The following is a 16,165-nucleotide window of genomic DNA, read 5'->3' as shown; positions in this document are numbered from 1 at the left end:
GGCTACTGTGATTTCAAGTATTCATTTTTGTGAAGTTTCCTCATCACCATCACCGGCCCCAAGGCCTCTCCTTTTAATTGCAGCCCTCACTGCCTAGCGTTTGTCGTCATTAATGATTTGCCATTTGAGGGCTTTTTATTTGAATCCCAATATTTATATCCACTGCTGGACACAGACTTCTCCCATATAACCATAGTATCAAAAAATATGATTTGGAATTTGGATTGGCAATAAAACAAATAGCCTTTTACACAAAAAAAAAACTCAAAAAATGGCCTACTGCCACCTGAAAGTTGCTGGCTTACTATACACTTACCAGCAAAATAAAGATTACCCGTACCTTCAACCTGCTTTCCAGCGGCTGCGGCGGCTGCTGAGCCTAGTACGGATCCTAGCGGTGCTGCAGCGAAAGCTGTGCCGAATTGAGCAGCGTATGCTGAACCGAGAGGCTCGGCTGTGGACCCTGAAAAGCACAATTGAATTGTTAATCGATTAAAAATAAAACTAGTGAATGGAAGCCATTAGTCTTGAATGGAAAGCTTTAGAATTTGAAATTAGCGCTTGTTCGAATTTCAAATTCCATATAAGTGGGTAACCCTTTTTTGTGTCATGGATATCTTCCCCGTTGATGTTTTAATTTATTTTAATGAACCAATATTTTGATGGTTAATTTTATTTGTATTTACAGGAAAGTGTCAGTATATCGTTGACGTGACCATTAGTTAAGTTTTCCTCATGATTAATGACATCTGTAGGTATCATGTTACTCGACACAGTTATTTCTATTTGGAGATTGACACGTTTTTGACCCAATTCCTAATTTTACGTAACTTTTACTAAGGCCAACTTGAATAAAGAAGACGAAGAACTACAAAATAGTTGTGACCTATAACCCAAATTATACCAACTTGTAGAAAGAAAATCACGAAGTATCGTACAGAAATAATGTAAAAGAGTAACTAACGTTTCGAACAAGCTTACTCAATGTCTTGTAAAATGTAAATCGTCGTTAAATTACTCGAGTCAAGTGTTCACGTTAGTTTAATGGCTGAACCGTAGCTACTTACACTAAACGGTAATGTTAGAGTTAAATTTATTCTACGCTTAAACCGGCAAAGGTTTACGTATAAAACGTCAAAAACATAACTAGTTCGTAACTTTGTAAAACTGTTATGTTGAACTGCTTTTGAAACGCAATGACCCTTAAGTTGTTGCCGAAATTTTAATTAGGTCGGGTTATAAGTACACAGCCTACGTTTCAGTGTTGCCAATTAAAGAACACTACATACGTAAAAGTTAAAAAGAACATGAAAAAAATCAAACTACATACAAACACTGCATGCCATAGACAGTGTCATACAATATTAGTATTCATAACACACAGAGTAAAAAAATACAAAAAGAAAAACGATATTATTACAACATAACACTCACGAAAATCTCATAAAAATTAAATACTGTTTTTAGTACCTTCATGCAGAAACAAACTGTGTTAATTTTACATTGAGAGTTTTTCGACGCTGTTAATTACTACTATTTACAAAGTATTAAACATGGCGCACGTTGACAAACAACTATCTACAATATTTCGAATGAAAAATAATGCATCAAATATTAGGTAACCATAAATGTCAAAGGCAGAATACAACGATATAATTTGCAACCATTCCGCTACAAATAAAACTAATTTGCCTGTATTTCATGACTACATATTGCGGTAAAAACACAGTTTTGATTAGTAAAATTCACAAACATTATTCCAATAGCAATCAGATCAAAATGTAGTCATAAATAAGGCAATTCTGATAAAAATACAAAAATTACAACGCAGCAAAAATTCCTCTATGGGAGATTTAAAAATAAATCGACACGAAGGAGTATGTATGCCTACCGAACCGTATTAAACATAACCTATGCAAAGCAAGCAACGGTAGAACATTCTACCAATATGCCAACATAGAAAATCATACCAGGCGATAACTAGATTCATGTGATAAACGATGCACATATTCCATTCTAGTTGAAACAAAGTCTACAACCTTGGCTGTCAAGTAAATAGTCTGTCCATTACAATATAGAAGTTATTTCTATAGTAAAACAATATTCTATACATTTGAAATCCGTTCAAAGTGTAGCTGCAATACATACATGCGCGCGCCGCAACAGCGGGCGCCCCACTGAAATCTCGCGCGCCAAGCTACCCATATTTATAACGTTTCGTTCGAGCGCTCTCATTGGCCAGCGCGGATCGCGATAGATTCGCGCCCTATACTACGAAATCATTGTAATAGCATTTAAATAGGCAGGCATTTTAGTAAAATATATTCATTCTTACCTCGACTGTGGAGTTTAATTTATCTACACCTTACCTGCGCTACATTGGTGACCCCGACGTGATTTCGCCTGCCTAACCAGTGTTGTCTGACTACTCCATAACGAAGAAGACACCCTTCAGCATGGCGAACAGCGGTGACCAAGCTCAAGCTCCGGCCACAGTCTCCGGGCTATCAACGGCTCAGCGCATCCCACTTATTTGGCGCGATCGGATTCGTCTGTGGTTCGCTCAGTTCGAAGCCATCATGTCGCCACAGAAGAAGGGCGATCAAGGCATGTACGAGGTCCTCGTCGGGCAACTCGAGAGACAAGACCTTGACGAGATCAGCGACATCATCCTGCGTCCACCCGAGAAGAACCGGTATGAAACGCTGAAGAGCCGGCTGCTGCAGGTATATGATGAGTCCGAGCAGAGGCAAGTTCAGCGGCTTCTGTCTGAAATGGAGCTCGGCGACCTGAAGCCATCACAGTTACTACGTCGCATGAAGAATCTCGCCGCTGACAACATCTCCGACTCCACGCTGCGTGTTATGTGGACGAACCACCTGCCACAGTCCATACGCGCAGTCCTCGCCGTCAGTGACAATATCGCGAAGCACTCTGACCTCCACGAGCTCGCGGTGATGGCTGATAAAATCCTGGAACAAACTCAACCACCTGGAGCAGTTGCCGCAATTTCGGTCCCACCACCTCCCCACGCATCCACATCAAAGTCATCATCCATCGAAGCCAAGATCGAGATGCTCATCGAAGAAATCGCCGAACTCAAAGCATCGCAATCGAGTCGCCGCGATCGCAGATCGTTCGACAAGTATCAATCAAGGTCACGTTCGCCTAGCCGCTCGCGCCACAAGCGCGCGCCGCGCATGCGTAGCAACACTCCGCGCCGACTTCAAGGACAAGCAAACGTCTGCTATCACCATCAACCCGTCTAAATGTGTCTTCGGTCAAGAAAGCGTCAAGTTCCTCGGGTACGAAGTGACAAGCGAGGGTATCAAGCCACCTTTAGACAAGGTCAACGCCATCACTGCTTACCCCCGACCCGAGACAGTGCACGACTTACGTCGATTTATCGGCATGGTGAACTTCTATCGGGACAGCATACCTAACGCTGCCCGCATACAAGCACCACTCAACGCGTACCTACGAAATTCCAAGAAACGCGATAAGACGAAAATCGACTGGAATAATGAAGCATTGCAAGCGTTCGAGTTATGTAAAGCCAGTATACAAAACGCAGCTTTACTCGCGCATCCGTCTCCTTCTCCCGCCGACGCTATCTCTCTCATGTGCGACGCATCGAACACCTGTGCCGGCGCCGTGCTACAACAACGTGTAAACAACAAGTGGATACCTCTCGGCTATTTTTCGAAGAAATTCACCGATACGCAACAGAGATATAGCACATTCGACCGAGAATTGTTATCCATCTACATGTCCATCAAACACTTCAGAAAAATGTTCGAAGGAAGAGAACTGGTTGTTTACACGGACCATAAACCGCTCACCTACGCCATTCGCAAGCCACCGTCCGACAATGATACGCAGCGACGCACGCGTCAGCTGTTATTCATCAGCGAGTTCACGACGGACATTCGACATGTGAGCGGAGTAAACAATGTTGTCGCCGACGCACTTTCACGCATCGAAACCGTCGACCTACCATCGCCAATCAACTACGACGACTTATCTCAAGCGCAAGAAAGAGACAGCAATATACCCGATTTATTGAAGCAAACGAATATTCAACTCAAGAAAATCGTCATGCCCGGTACAAACAAGCCAATATTCTGCGAAACATCTACGTCACACGTTCGACCGTACCTACCAACCGACTTTCGTCGCACCGCATTCAACGCCGTGCACAATACAAGTCATCCCGGGGTACGAGCTACACGTAAACTCATGCAGCAACGCTTCTTCTGGCCCGCAATGAATACCGACATCGGCGAGTGGGCGAAAACGTGTACATCGTGTCAACGCTCGAAAGTACTACGTCACAGCCGAGCCGAACTCGCAGCGTTCCCGCCAAGCGAACGTTTTCAACACGTACACATCGACATCGTTGGTCCGCTACCTACTTCATCGGCTGGACATCGTTACCTACTGACGATGATCGATCGCTGCACACGATGGCCCGAAGCAGTACCATTGCGAGAAATCACCGCTGACGTCATCGCCAACAAGTTGTATGCGACGTGGATAACACGCTACGGGTGCCCAGCTAGAATAACGACTGACCAAGGACGACAGTTTGAAAGTCAGCTGTTCCGTGACCTCGCACATCTCTTGGGCGCCGAACGTACCCGTACCACTGCCTACCACCCGCAAAGTAACGGCATCGTCGAACGCTGGCACCGAACCCTGAAGACTGCACTTATGGCTCGCTTAGAAAGTGCTAACAACTGGATTGCCGAGCTACCTACTGTGCTAATGGGTTTACGAGCCGCCGTGCGCACTGATACCGGCACCAGCGCCGCGCAGCTCACTTTCGGCCAAGCATTGCGCTTACCCGGCGATTTCATATCACCATCACCGGCAGCGAAGGCAATGGATTATAGCTTCGTCGATCACCTTCATGACGTGATCACGAGGTTAACGCCTACATTTAGGCCACATTCAAGCAATCGTGGCATGTTCGTGCACAATGACTTGACAACATGTAGTCACGTGCTGCTACGCGACGACGCCGTCCGCAAACCGCTGCAGCAGCCGTACAAGGGCCCGTACAAGGTCATTGATCGCAATGAGAAGTACTTCACCGTCCAGCTACCGGGAAGATCCAGCACCATCTCGATCGACCGGCTAAAACCGGCGTACACGCTCAACATCGATGAAGATAACCCGCCTGCACCCGCTCCAGCTCCACCGGCATCAGACGTCGCCACCAGCCGATCTCCGAGTCCTTCTACGAGCAACGACGCCACTGCTACACGTCGCACGAGATCGGGCCGAGCCGTGAAGTTGCCGGTACGCTTCGCTAGGGGGGGAGTACTGTAGCTGCAATACATACATGCGCGCGCCGCAACAGCGGGCGCCCCACTGAAATCTCGCGCGCCAAGCTACCCATATTTATAACGTTTCGTTCGAGCGCTCTCATTGGCCAGCGCGGATCGCGATAGATTCGCGCCCTATACTACGAAATCATTGTAATAGCATTTAAATAGGCAGGCATTTTAGTAAAATATATTCATTCTTACCTCGACTGTGGAGTTTAATTTATCTACACCTTACCTGCGCTACAAAAGTATAATTTATGTAAATGACAACGATCTTGTGTAGAGTATAAAAAACTTGTCTATGACAGTGCTGTATTGTTTTCCATTTGAATTTATACATCATTGTTTGTAGAGGAACATGGTTTGCATGTTTTAACCTTACAAACTGTTTTAGAAAATGGAATGCATGTGCATAATGAACCATTTTAACATCTAATATCTTGAAAAATATTTTTCGAAATTTTTATCATTGCCAGCTTAATTGACAGTGCCTCACTCATTTATCACATCAATCTTCGAAGCTAAAAAATTGTCATTCCATGTCAAAAAAACACACATTTCGTTTTATTTCATTGCATTTTTACCTGTGATGTTAGTCTTCCCGAGAAGACCTGAAGTGTGAAAAATGTTCATCGTTAATTAACTTTTTTTTTTACTTAAGTCGAAACGAAACCTGAAAGAGGAAAGTTTGCGAACAAAAAGATCGTAACATGTTCTTGCTTCTTTTAACTTTAAAGTTCCAGCTAAAGATTTAGACAGGAGGCAATTAGTGGGCAGTATAAAGAGTTTAAAATCTGATAACTCCTATCCGAGGTTTCAAATGACAATTCATGTTCTTAAAGTTATTGAAGTATTACGGAAGAAACTTATCTACAACCTTTACGAATCGATAAAGGACGACATTACAAAATTACCTGACGATTTCCATCACTTAATTCTAATCAAAACTTAAAAAGTAAAAAATGGACTACAAATTCGGAACGAAAAAAAACGAAACTGGCGCTCTATGCAAATAAAAAAGAAATTACAACTTACACAAGGGCGGGGCTGCTTGTTGCGGCGCGGTGGCTTGCTGAATCGGTGCCGCCTGCGTCACTACGGGCGGTTGCGTCATAGCCGCAAGCGCAGCCAAGTTCTGCACCGACACGGGGGCTAAAAGACCCCCGAGCTGGTCCGCTGCACCCCCACCTAAAGACCCCACGCCGCCCACGGTACTCCCACTCAGGCCTGCACCATTGAAACCGATATCCTGATAGTTAACACCTATTTGACAACAAAAAAGGGTGGCGTAAATAAAAATAAAACGGGATTAACGTAAAATTGGGAAAGGAAGGTTAGATGGGACTGTTCAACACTATTTCCATTTTGGAGGCCAATATCTGTACCTACGCAATTTTGCAGCATTATGTAAAATACTAGTGCACCTACTTAGGTATGTCATCATTGAATATACGAAGTCATTAAAAATTTCTTTTTTGAGTTCATGTTTTAAATACTATTGTTAAAATGACATTAAAACATTTAGCCCAATTTACCCGTCAATTGTTAACTATGAGGTAAATTAGGTTGAAATGAAACAATATAAAAAAAAACGAGTGTAGGTACCACTAATTAAACAATGTTCATTTAGTTAAATGAATCATTAAAACTTCGCGTCATGGCCTGATAAGCTGAAAACAGACCGAACGTAGTCTTGTTTATTCTTTAAATAACACTGATGTTTAAAATTTTTGTTCGGATGCATTTTCTTATGTCACAGAATACATAATGAATCATTTGGATTTATCTTCTCGCAAAAACGTGAGAATCTTGTAGTCAAACCGTACATTTACAATGTTATATACAGGTCGAATGATTTATTATGACGTAAAAACAACTATTTTAGTTCGAACCTTTGAAGATACAAGTAAACTTGTGTGTATGATGCGAATAATGCTTCATTATAAACTTCAAGGTGTTTCCTCAATACCTACGTATTTAGTTATCATAGAAAAATAATAAAAATGTAGTTTACAAAACCAAAAAAGGGTAAATAGAAAATAGAAAAAGCTTCTACAAACAAGCATTTACAATGCTTTAAAGAGTTTAAAAAGTATTCTAGAAAAATCTGGAAAGTTCTACAAGATTCGAAGCTAACCTTGCAACAGCGTGGACCCCTGTCCTTGCAACAGTTGTTGCTGCAACCCGACTGCTTGGAGTTGCTGCAACAGTTGCAGTTGCGTCGCCGGCGACAGCGCGGCCTCTGACGCGAGGTACGTCGCCGGGGCTATGGGGGCCGTAAGACCCCATAAGCTCGCCTGCATGGCTTGCAATTTCTTCTGCTCCTTCTCTTTTTGCGTATCAGCGAATTTCACGACCAGCGGTGCTGAACAACCTTCCATTGTTTGACTGTGGTGTAACGCCTGGAAATTAGAAGCGTCGCTATTTGAGTATAATATAGTTACAAAAAAAATAAAATTACATAACACTGTCAACTTTTCATGTAGTAAATACATAGATGGTCCCTTTATTTGGGGATTAAAAGTGTGATCATAAAAGACATGAAAAACGACATGAAAGATTGCACAAAAACGAAAGCAGTTTTCATTTTTAAATATTTACCCATTTATTACTGTAAATATTTTAATTTGCTCCGTTGCTGATTACAGAGTAATCTACATGAATTTTAATCTACTTTTCCCAATTAAAAAGACTTAATGAAAGCCAGGTTGTGTGGAGTATTTTTGCAGATGGCATAAAAGATCAACGCTGATTGGTATCATGCTGTAAATTAACGATGAAGGCTCTTCCTTCATTAATTTCGTAAATTTTACATATGAACACCATTTTTGGAGTGTGAGGACATAATGACGTCATTTATGTGTATGTGTAATGCAATACTGCAACATTTTATTGTTGTATGTTTGTGTCTATTCGTCATGCTGTGAGGTATGACATACATTCTTGAGGAATGTTTGTTGTTTATTTACAACCGACAAACGCAAGACCCTAAAGTGTTTATGCTTTGAAGAATCTCGAAGGAAACGGATGAGAGAATGGCGCAGGATCTATTCAAAACTTTCAAAATTAGATGAAACTGAGCGACTTGGCTATAGAACGATACCTTTTAGATGCTCTTCTAGGCAAGAGATATCTGACTGCCCGTACTTATGTTATCCTGATCTTTCAACTTACGATAGGTAGCCAATAGCTCCCCAAATGTTCCTGAATCCTTAAATGCCTTAATATCAGCACGTATGCTTTCCTGATTTTTCTACTTATGATAGGTAGGTCTGATCTCCCTAAAAGTCCTATACCCTCTATTACCTTAATGGCAGCAATGGCAGCCTGCTTGGACACGAAGGTGACGAAGGCACAGCCCTTGCTCTGGCCCTGCGCGTCCCGCAGCACGGTGCACTCCTCGATGGCGCCATGGCCTGCAAATAAGGCCCTCACGTCGTTCTCCGACAGCTTCTTGTTCAACATGCCCACGAATAGCTTGCGTTCTGTTGGGTAAAGAAAAAAGAAGAAATTAGTGATGTGTGTAAATAGTTTGTGCTGTCGTGGATTTATGGGATGGATGATTTATGTGGCTCCTTTTGTACAGGAAATCTTTAGGTTTAGTGCGAAACCTGTAACTAGAAGTTGATTTCTTTTGTATTTTGGTATGACAAACATAGGCATAGATAGGTAAAATTTGTAAAAGTAAATGTGATGAGCTCAGACAAAATATCATTAGATATCTTTCTTTTTAAATTTCAGTATTTCAGAAAGGTTTACTAATGTTCAAATATACCTTAAATCTTTTTCCAATGTTAAGTTCTATGTAAATATACTAGACGAACCAGACACTCTAGTTTTGGAAACATCAAACAAACTTGACGGAATCCACAAAAATAGCCAAGTACTCGTAGGTACACACATTAGTGGAACGTTTAACCTTAATCTGTTAAAAATTGCCTATTCAATGACGACACACATTAAGTGCTAAATAATGTTGTGCTATTATCACGGAGACCATTACCAAACGATATGTTTGCGTAAAGGAGGAAACATGTTTCCTTCGCGCATTCAAACGATACCTTAGGGCCAGCTCTTGTGAATGAATGGGAGCGAGCGACGATGGTGAAATAGCCTGGCTAAGCGTTCCACCGCTCTCGCTTGTAAAAAGGCCGCAGCTTTATATACACGCGCTATTTTCATACCAGATCAAACCAAAAAGAGCAATGAAAAGAAAATCTCTCTCGTCGGACGCGTATCACGTTCGTATTTGCATCGCACAATATCGAAGTGCATTGTCGTACACGAAGGGGGTATCGCTAGAAATCCTGGCGTGATCCTAAAATATGTACTCGGAGCCCCCCAGCGCAGCGGTCGCGGGGTTAACTGGGAAATTTACGATGTTCAACCCCGAACGGCGTCGGTCATAAAGCATTTTCCGTTTCGGTGCATTCGAATTTTTGATGCCGTTCAATCTTTGAGGTGGCTGACAACTGGTTGGAGTTTTATTGTTGCACTACGCATTGCGGCTGTAATTCTTATAAATCTGCTTATTAAAAAACAACTCAAAAGGGAATTAGTCCCTACTCATATATCTGCAGCTAAAACGGTATTTCCACAATAAACGATTAAGTAAAGATAAAACCATAAGCCGAGCTTACCAAGTGGATCAGTGATCGGACACCGGCGAGGGCCTGTCTATACCTGACATAATCCATTACTTACTACTTCTAACGACACCCGCGGGACTACAGGGCTTATCCTACCTTCCCTTACTACCCTAAGCAAACAAAACACGGTCACGATGCCCGGACAGCTCAAGCCTTTGTCAAAGTGGGTGAAACACAAAATCAAAATGGCTAATCATTTCAAAACCAGTTCAAACTAGTCTAAATTCAAACTCAGAATCGCAAACAGCCAGTATGAGGGAAAAAATCTGGCAAAAAAATGGGGGGTCGCAAAGAACCGCGATTAAAAAACTGCAAACACGTTAACGTTTGCACAGACAGACGTAAAATTTCCGACGTCAAAGGAGTTGCGATACACAATGCACGGCGTGGGGGAGTATTACGCGTAAAATCCAACATTTGGGGGCCTCTCAATCCCCCAGTGAGGCAGGCGAGAGGCGAAATTGAAAAGGCACCGAGACTGTTCAGTTCGTAGTGAGAAATGAGCGAGGGATGAACGAGCTTACTGGACTGTGCTCGAGAGGTGCTTCATATATTTTCGTGTTTACTTTCGTTTTATAAAGTTTCACTTCGCGATGGATTAAAACCATATTTATTAGATATTTTGACCAATAGCAGTGTGATATTGTCTACCATTACTTTTTTGGTAGCAAATTCCATTACTTTGCACTAAAATACCAAAAGCTTTTGCACTATTCTTTTTATTTCTCACACAAGTTTTTACACTCCATTGAAAACCAACCTTTAACAGAGCTAAGCGAGAAATGTTTCCATACATTTTAACACACAGTAAAGACTCACCCTAGAGGTTACAAATATTTCATGGCAGCGAAATCAGCGCGCTCGTACCAAGATTAGCATGAAAATTGTGCGAGAAAACGAAACTGGGAATCGCGCAATCGTCGGCGATAATGCAATGTGCTGTAACCATACATTTTTGATGGCGAGTCGATTTTGGTTGCGAGAAGAAAGGAAATAAAAGCTTTTACAATACTTTTTAACTGTTAAAGCTATTATTTATTTATATTGCTTATGTTTACTTTGGAATTTTAGAGATAGATGCTGTCTTATTGTTTATTAAAGTATGAAAATGCATTTGGGAGATTAAGTTACCTACATACTTGGAACCAAATTGTTACATATCTGCTTACTCTAATACATATAATATTGATTGGAATTTTAGCTGGACTTGAGACGACGTACATAAATAATAATTAGCCCTTAATATTGGGCGTTTAACACACTAAACATCATTACAACCTAAACACTATTTACCATAAATAATTTCCTCTAATTTTCATTTTAGCACTATTGCAGAAGCAACGAGGAAACTCAGTTAATAACCTTGCATGTTTCTGTTAATAGCTGCCGCTTTCCACCCTATTCAATGTGTGTTTGCGTATAATGTTAATATACATGGGAACATGGAGAACCAAATGCCTAGCGGAGATGTTATAACGAAAAATCTCCTAAGAAAGTTTCGCGCCAAAATGCGAGTAAAAACCAAAAAACAGATAAGCAAACGAGGAACGTTACTGGCTCCGCCCTTATATGCTCTCTATGACCCGCCTATTGTTTTCAAAATAAATTCACCAAACCAACCATTTTGATTTGACAAGGAAGCTGAACGCTTCGTTAGTTCTAGTAACTGATCACGCCTACCGTATGTTACTTGAGCTACAAGAAGGCGCCTGCTCTACATTGCTTATGGCATCTCCAGTACCTTTTTTTCCTCCATGCACGGGAATTATTTTACGACAGCCGGTGTGAATTCGTCGCGGGTATTAAAATGTTCGATTCATTTCGGAAATGTTTTGTGTGAAATACCTACATTTATGTGAAAATACCATGTGTGTTTTATTATTCAATTCAGTGAGGGAAATTAAACATATAGGTTTTGTAACAGTACATAATCAACAGTAACAGTAAGTAATCTGTTATTTGCGATCAAAAAATAGTGAATTGTACAAAAACTACGAGTAGGTACTTTCCCGAACGTAACAATAGAGCAAACATATTGGGGAATTTCCCCCCAGCAAAAATCGCACAAGTTATCAGTAATATTTAATTTAATAGGTACCAGAGTATATTTTAAAGGTTGTTTTATATGCGTCACACACAACTTGTAGTTCTCTATAAGAGAATCTAAAGAAAAACGAAAACCATTCACAATCAAAACTATCCAGTAAAAAGACAGTTTCAAACTAATTAAAATAATTCTCAGTGAATCTCAAAGCAGAGTGTAATCTATTTAAATGCACAAGTAATTGTGTACTTAGAGCAAATAAGGCTATAAAATGTTAATGTTTTAAGTGCGCCATTGAGCCGGCAACAGCATCCTTCGTTAAACAATTTACATAACCTCTTGGCTCAGGGGGGAGCGCCCCCCGAGCTTGTAGTATTTACTGCAAGGAACCTGCAATACTCGGTCATTAGTTTTCAGGTAAGTTTTTACTCGTTCCATCGGTAAGAAGAAATACCTAATTGTTCTTAGTTCGTTATGCCCGTTTTCACCAACAATCTCTTAACATTTCCCTAACTAAGTGTCACTTAGAATAAGGGCTCTCCAATAATAAGGGGTTAAAAGGGACACTTAAACTTTGGTGAAAACGAAATTCGTATTAAGTGTTCCCTAAATGCTCTTAGGGGATCCCTAAATATAGGTATTTGTTGGTGAAAATGGGCATTAGATCTTAGAGAATTTCAACAACGAATCCTACAGTATCACTGCGAGTTTCAAGTTCAGTATCTAAATACGTAATTGTAATGATATATCTTCCACATACGATGATCTGCCATCTATGTCTCTATGGTCATACAATAGTAAATAAAGAACAGGTACGAACGTCTATTGTTTTTGTCATTCAGTCCTAGTTAGAACCTTCATTGTCGACGGGCAATTAATATTTTAACGACACGTTATGTTTTATTTATTAATTGAATATTAATTGGGGTCTCAATATTATACGTTTGAGAAACATTGTTGTGTATTTATAACACATGCTGTAAACTGCTATACAGTGTCTAAGAAATATAGATATTAGTCGTAAATACATAATTTGTACATTCAGCCTTGCAAGAAAACGTGTACCTAGCTCTAGGCGTACACAAGAGAACTCTTGTGTCTTGTAGGTAGGTAGGTCTGTTCAAAAGTCCAAAGTATTTGGCTTTGACGACATTGGAAATCTGGTCACCTAACTTTATCGGCCACCTTCTCACGACCGCAATGTCAGACCAGGACTGCCAACATTCCGTGGCCAGGCTATCAGGCTACTTTACCCACTATTATCCTTGCTAAGCTCGTAACTCACGCCCTTCAAAGTGCGTATGCCTGTTGCCACGTACCGAGTCGTTAAGTGCGAGTTATGGGCCAGTGATGGGACACAACGTCTTTTTCCGTTGTCGATAATTTTCGGATAAAAATGTTAAATGAAATATTCAAGAGCACAAATGTCGACAATATTTGTGGCCAGATTTAATGGGCAATTCATAGAAATAATGTTCATTTCACATAATAAATTAACCTACTACGTAAAAATTACGTAACAAAATACAAATTGAAATATGTGTAGCAATTTGTAAACAAAAGCGCACATTATCCTCACATCCGATTAAATCCAAATTTCCAATTTAAATCCGAATCGCAGTTAATCAGATGAAAGCAGATTTTTAAACTTCCACATCAATTTAATTTAGTCAGACATCAAAACAAAATCAATCATGTGTAATGATTTAGTCAAATGAACGCGATATTTGCTACAAACAATGGAAATCAGATCCGATCCGTTTAAACTTTACTACTATAGAACATACCTATCGATGCTTTGTGAAAAACTATCCGCGGTTTCGGATATTTGTATGCGTTGGTACATCACTAGTAGTGTCCGCGTGTATATTATCTTTTGACAAAGATCCTCTACTTTATGTGCTTATGTCATTGTGAGAATAAGCCAAGGTGAAATATTAATGTGTGGAATTATTTTTTTAGCACTTTCCGTTTCGGTTTTCATTATTGCTAGTCGATTTATTCAATGTCATATTTTTCGCGTAAACAGGAACATTAAGAAAAACCTTGCAGTGGTCACTTAAATACAATAATGTTGTCTAAATGAATGAGAAAAGTAGTCTCCATTGTCAAAATTACAAAGAAAAACAATTAGCAAAATTATCAAAAAGGACACTGAAAAAGACAAAGTTTTCGCCAAAAGTTAACAGATAATCAAATTAGGTTAGTTACACTTTGAAAGCGAACCAAAATTTGGTGTAAACAAAAGTTCCGAGTAAAACCTCGGCTAATTATTTACGTCACTTCCCGAATCTCAACAGTTTCGTGAAGTGAATCGCAAAAGTTTGTGCTGTTTTAAGATTCATTAAATTTGTGGTTTCCGTTCCTACTTGCGAGACGTAGGTATACAAATTAGTAGTGTTTGCGACGCTGTGGATACACTCGCTTGCAATTTTATGCACACCACTCTTACTTGTGAAAGTATAGGGGTACTCTGTAGTCGAAATTTGACTGTCCATGTGAAACACTCTAGGGCCTAAAGTAAGGTCAGACTACATTTTATCCGGGTGCGGGTAGTAGTTTCCTCAGAATGATATCATACATTACGAAAGACGTCAGACGTCAGAGAGTCATTAGATACACGGGGTAAATAAAGGATTGTTTTGAAAAAAAAAAAACCGTCAATACTTTTTACAACGAAAAATCATGCACATTCTACAACATGTATTTACCTACCTATTAATGTAGAACTTATAAGGTAAGTGAACACAAAAGCGGGAGGATCGTATGCAATCTTTTTTAAAAGCCACTTTAAAATCCACTAGCTTAACCTAAGTGTTGGGTACATAAGTTTGCACGCCACTGTACCAACATTGGGGTGGCTTTAGTTAGCTTGTTTTGCGTTTTAATTTATGTGCGGTTCCCATTTAAAACAATTACCTTTTGCACTTGCTTTGATGAGCTGAATTAAAAGTCTCGAGACTTTGTCGTTTTTGAAATTGTAGAAAGTTCTTCACAGTTGAAAAGTGAGCTTTACTTTTCTTATTTATTTGGGAAAATAATTTACTAGCTTTCGTTTGCGGTTTAGTCTGCTTCCTGAAGGAACTACTTACTTCCCATATCCGGATATGAAGCATATAGGTACTTAGGTATTTCATTCTGTAATAAGATGGGTTTTTGGGGTGTCAACCAATAACAAAGGTTGTCCTTTCATCACCAAAGACTAACTTGACAACTACTTATTAAATATGCGTAAGCATTGTATTTTAATGTCCATTGACTTAACAGACAAATACAGTCGACCTCAAGAACTCGCTAAATATGAAACCATCATAGGTTAGTGTTTTCGAGCTCGTAAATATAAAACTATCTAAATAGTGTTTGTATGGTAAGTTGACACAAAATCTAGTAAGTACTTAAACAGCATATAACAAAGAAAAAACTAATATCCATTCACGTGAATTTAGTGACAGACCAATCTGTCTTTTATGCTTGTCTGTGTTATGTGCTTCTAAAAACACACATTAAAAAAACTGTTCAGAATTTCCATATTATCAAGTGGAACAATAATTAAGAAATAGAAGAAGCCATATCGAAACAAAAACACTTAGAAACCATCCCATTCCATCCAATTTCCACCAGAAACAGTTAAAACTCAAAGATTTTCCTTCAACTTACCCAAGTAAAATAGTTTTCGCATCTGGCAATTGCGTCGCCGGGCTAATTTCCACTTTATTATGTAGCTAGTTAGAAAATTTGTCAAAACTCGTTAACGCGCCCCGGCAGACATTATATCGTTTGTTTAATTTGTACGACTTCCTCTGGCAAACAATTGTAGCGGCTGTTAAAGCTTTTTACTGTCTATTTCAAGTAAAACAGCTGTTGCATACGTGGGGTAAATACTAAGAAAACTCTTTGGTAAGTATACCTTGGTAAAAAGAAGCACTGGTTGGGTTGCTTTCGTAATTCGAACACCTTTCAAATTGGTTCCGTTGTTCCAATGTAACATAAGCTACGAAAAATGTATTTTAGTGCCTTATTTATGTTACGTACATTTTTTGTCACGAAAACTTTTCGTTTGTTGCATTGCTGGCGATTCACAGGAAAAGAAGCTCGCACAAAATAAACGAATACAAACAAACTGCATACAAACATTGTCA

At 40.0% G+C, this 16,165-nt stretch overlaps 1 protein-coding gene across 16 annotated transcripts in view; it reads right to left on the bottom strand.

Annotated features, from left to right (window-relative positions):
* LOC110373336 (CUGBP Elav-like family member 1) overlaps positions 1 to 16,165 on the bottom strand; it is a 376,248-nt gene that overhangs the window by 4,748 nt on the left and 355,335 nt on the right. For 10 of the 16 annotated variants that reach the window (XM_021330583.3, XM_021330594.3, XM_049840472.2 and 7 more), the window contains 5 exons: positions 8,640 to 8,818; positions 7,471 to 7,735; positions 6,369 to 6,596; positions 5,918 to 5,944; positions 317 to 463 (listed from right to left, as the gene is read on the bottom strand). In XM_021330583.3, coding sequence (XP_021186258.1) covers positions 317 to 463; positions 5,918 to 5,944; positions 6,369 to 6,596; positions 7,471 to 7,735; positions 8,640 to 8,818 — 846 coding nt within the window. The remainder of the gene's footprint in view (positions 1 to 316; positions 464 to 5,917; positions 5,945 to 6,368; positions 6,597 to 7,470; positions 7,736 to 8,639; positions 8,819 to 16,165) is intronic. The other 6 variants (XM_021330595.3, XM_049840471.2, XM_021330589.3 and 3 more) reach the window with 5 other exon arrangements.

This window comes from Helicoverpa armigera, chromosome 13 (genome assembly GCF_030705265.1).
Source record: "Helicoverpa armigera isolate CAAS_96S chromosome 13, ASM3070526v1, whole genome shotgun sequence".
Classification (NCBI taxonomy): Eukaryota; Metazoa; Arthropoda; class Insecta; order Lepidoptera; family Noctuidae; genus Helicoverpa; species Helicoverpa armigera.
Note: the sequence above shows the minus strand (reverse complement) of the source record. Positions and strands in the feature narration are given on the sequence as shown.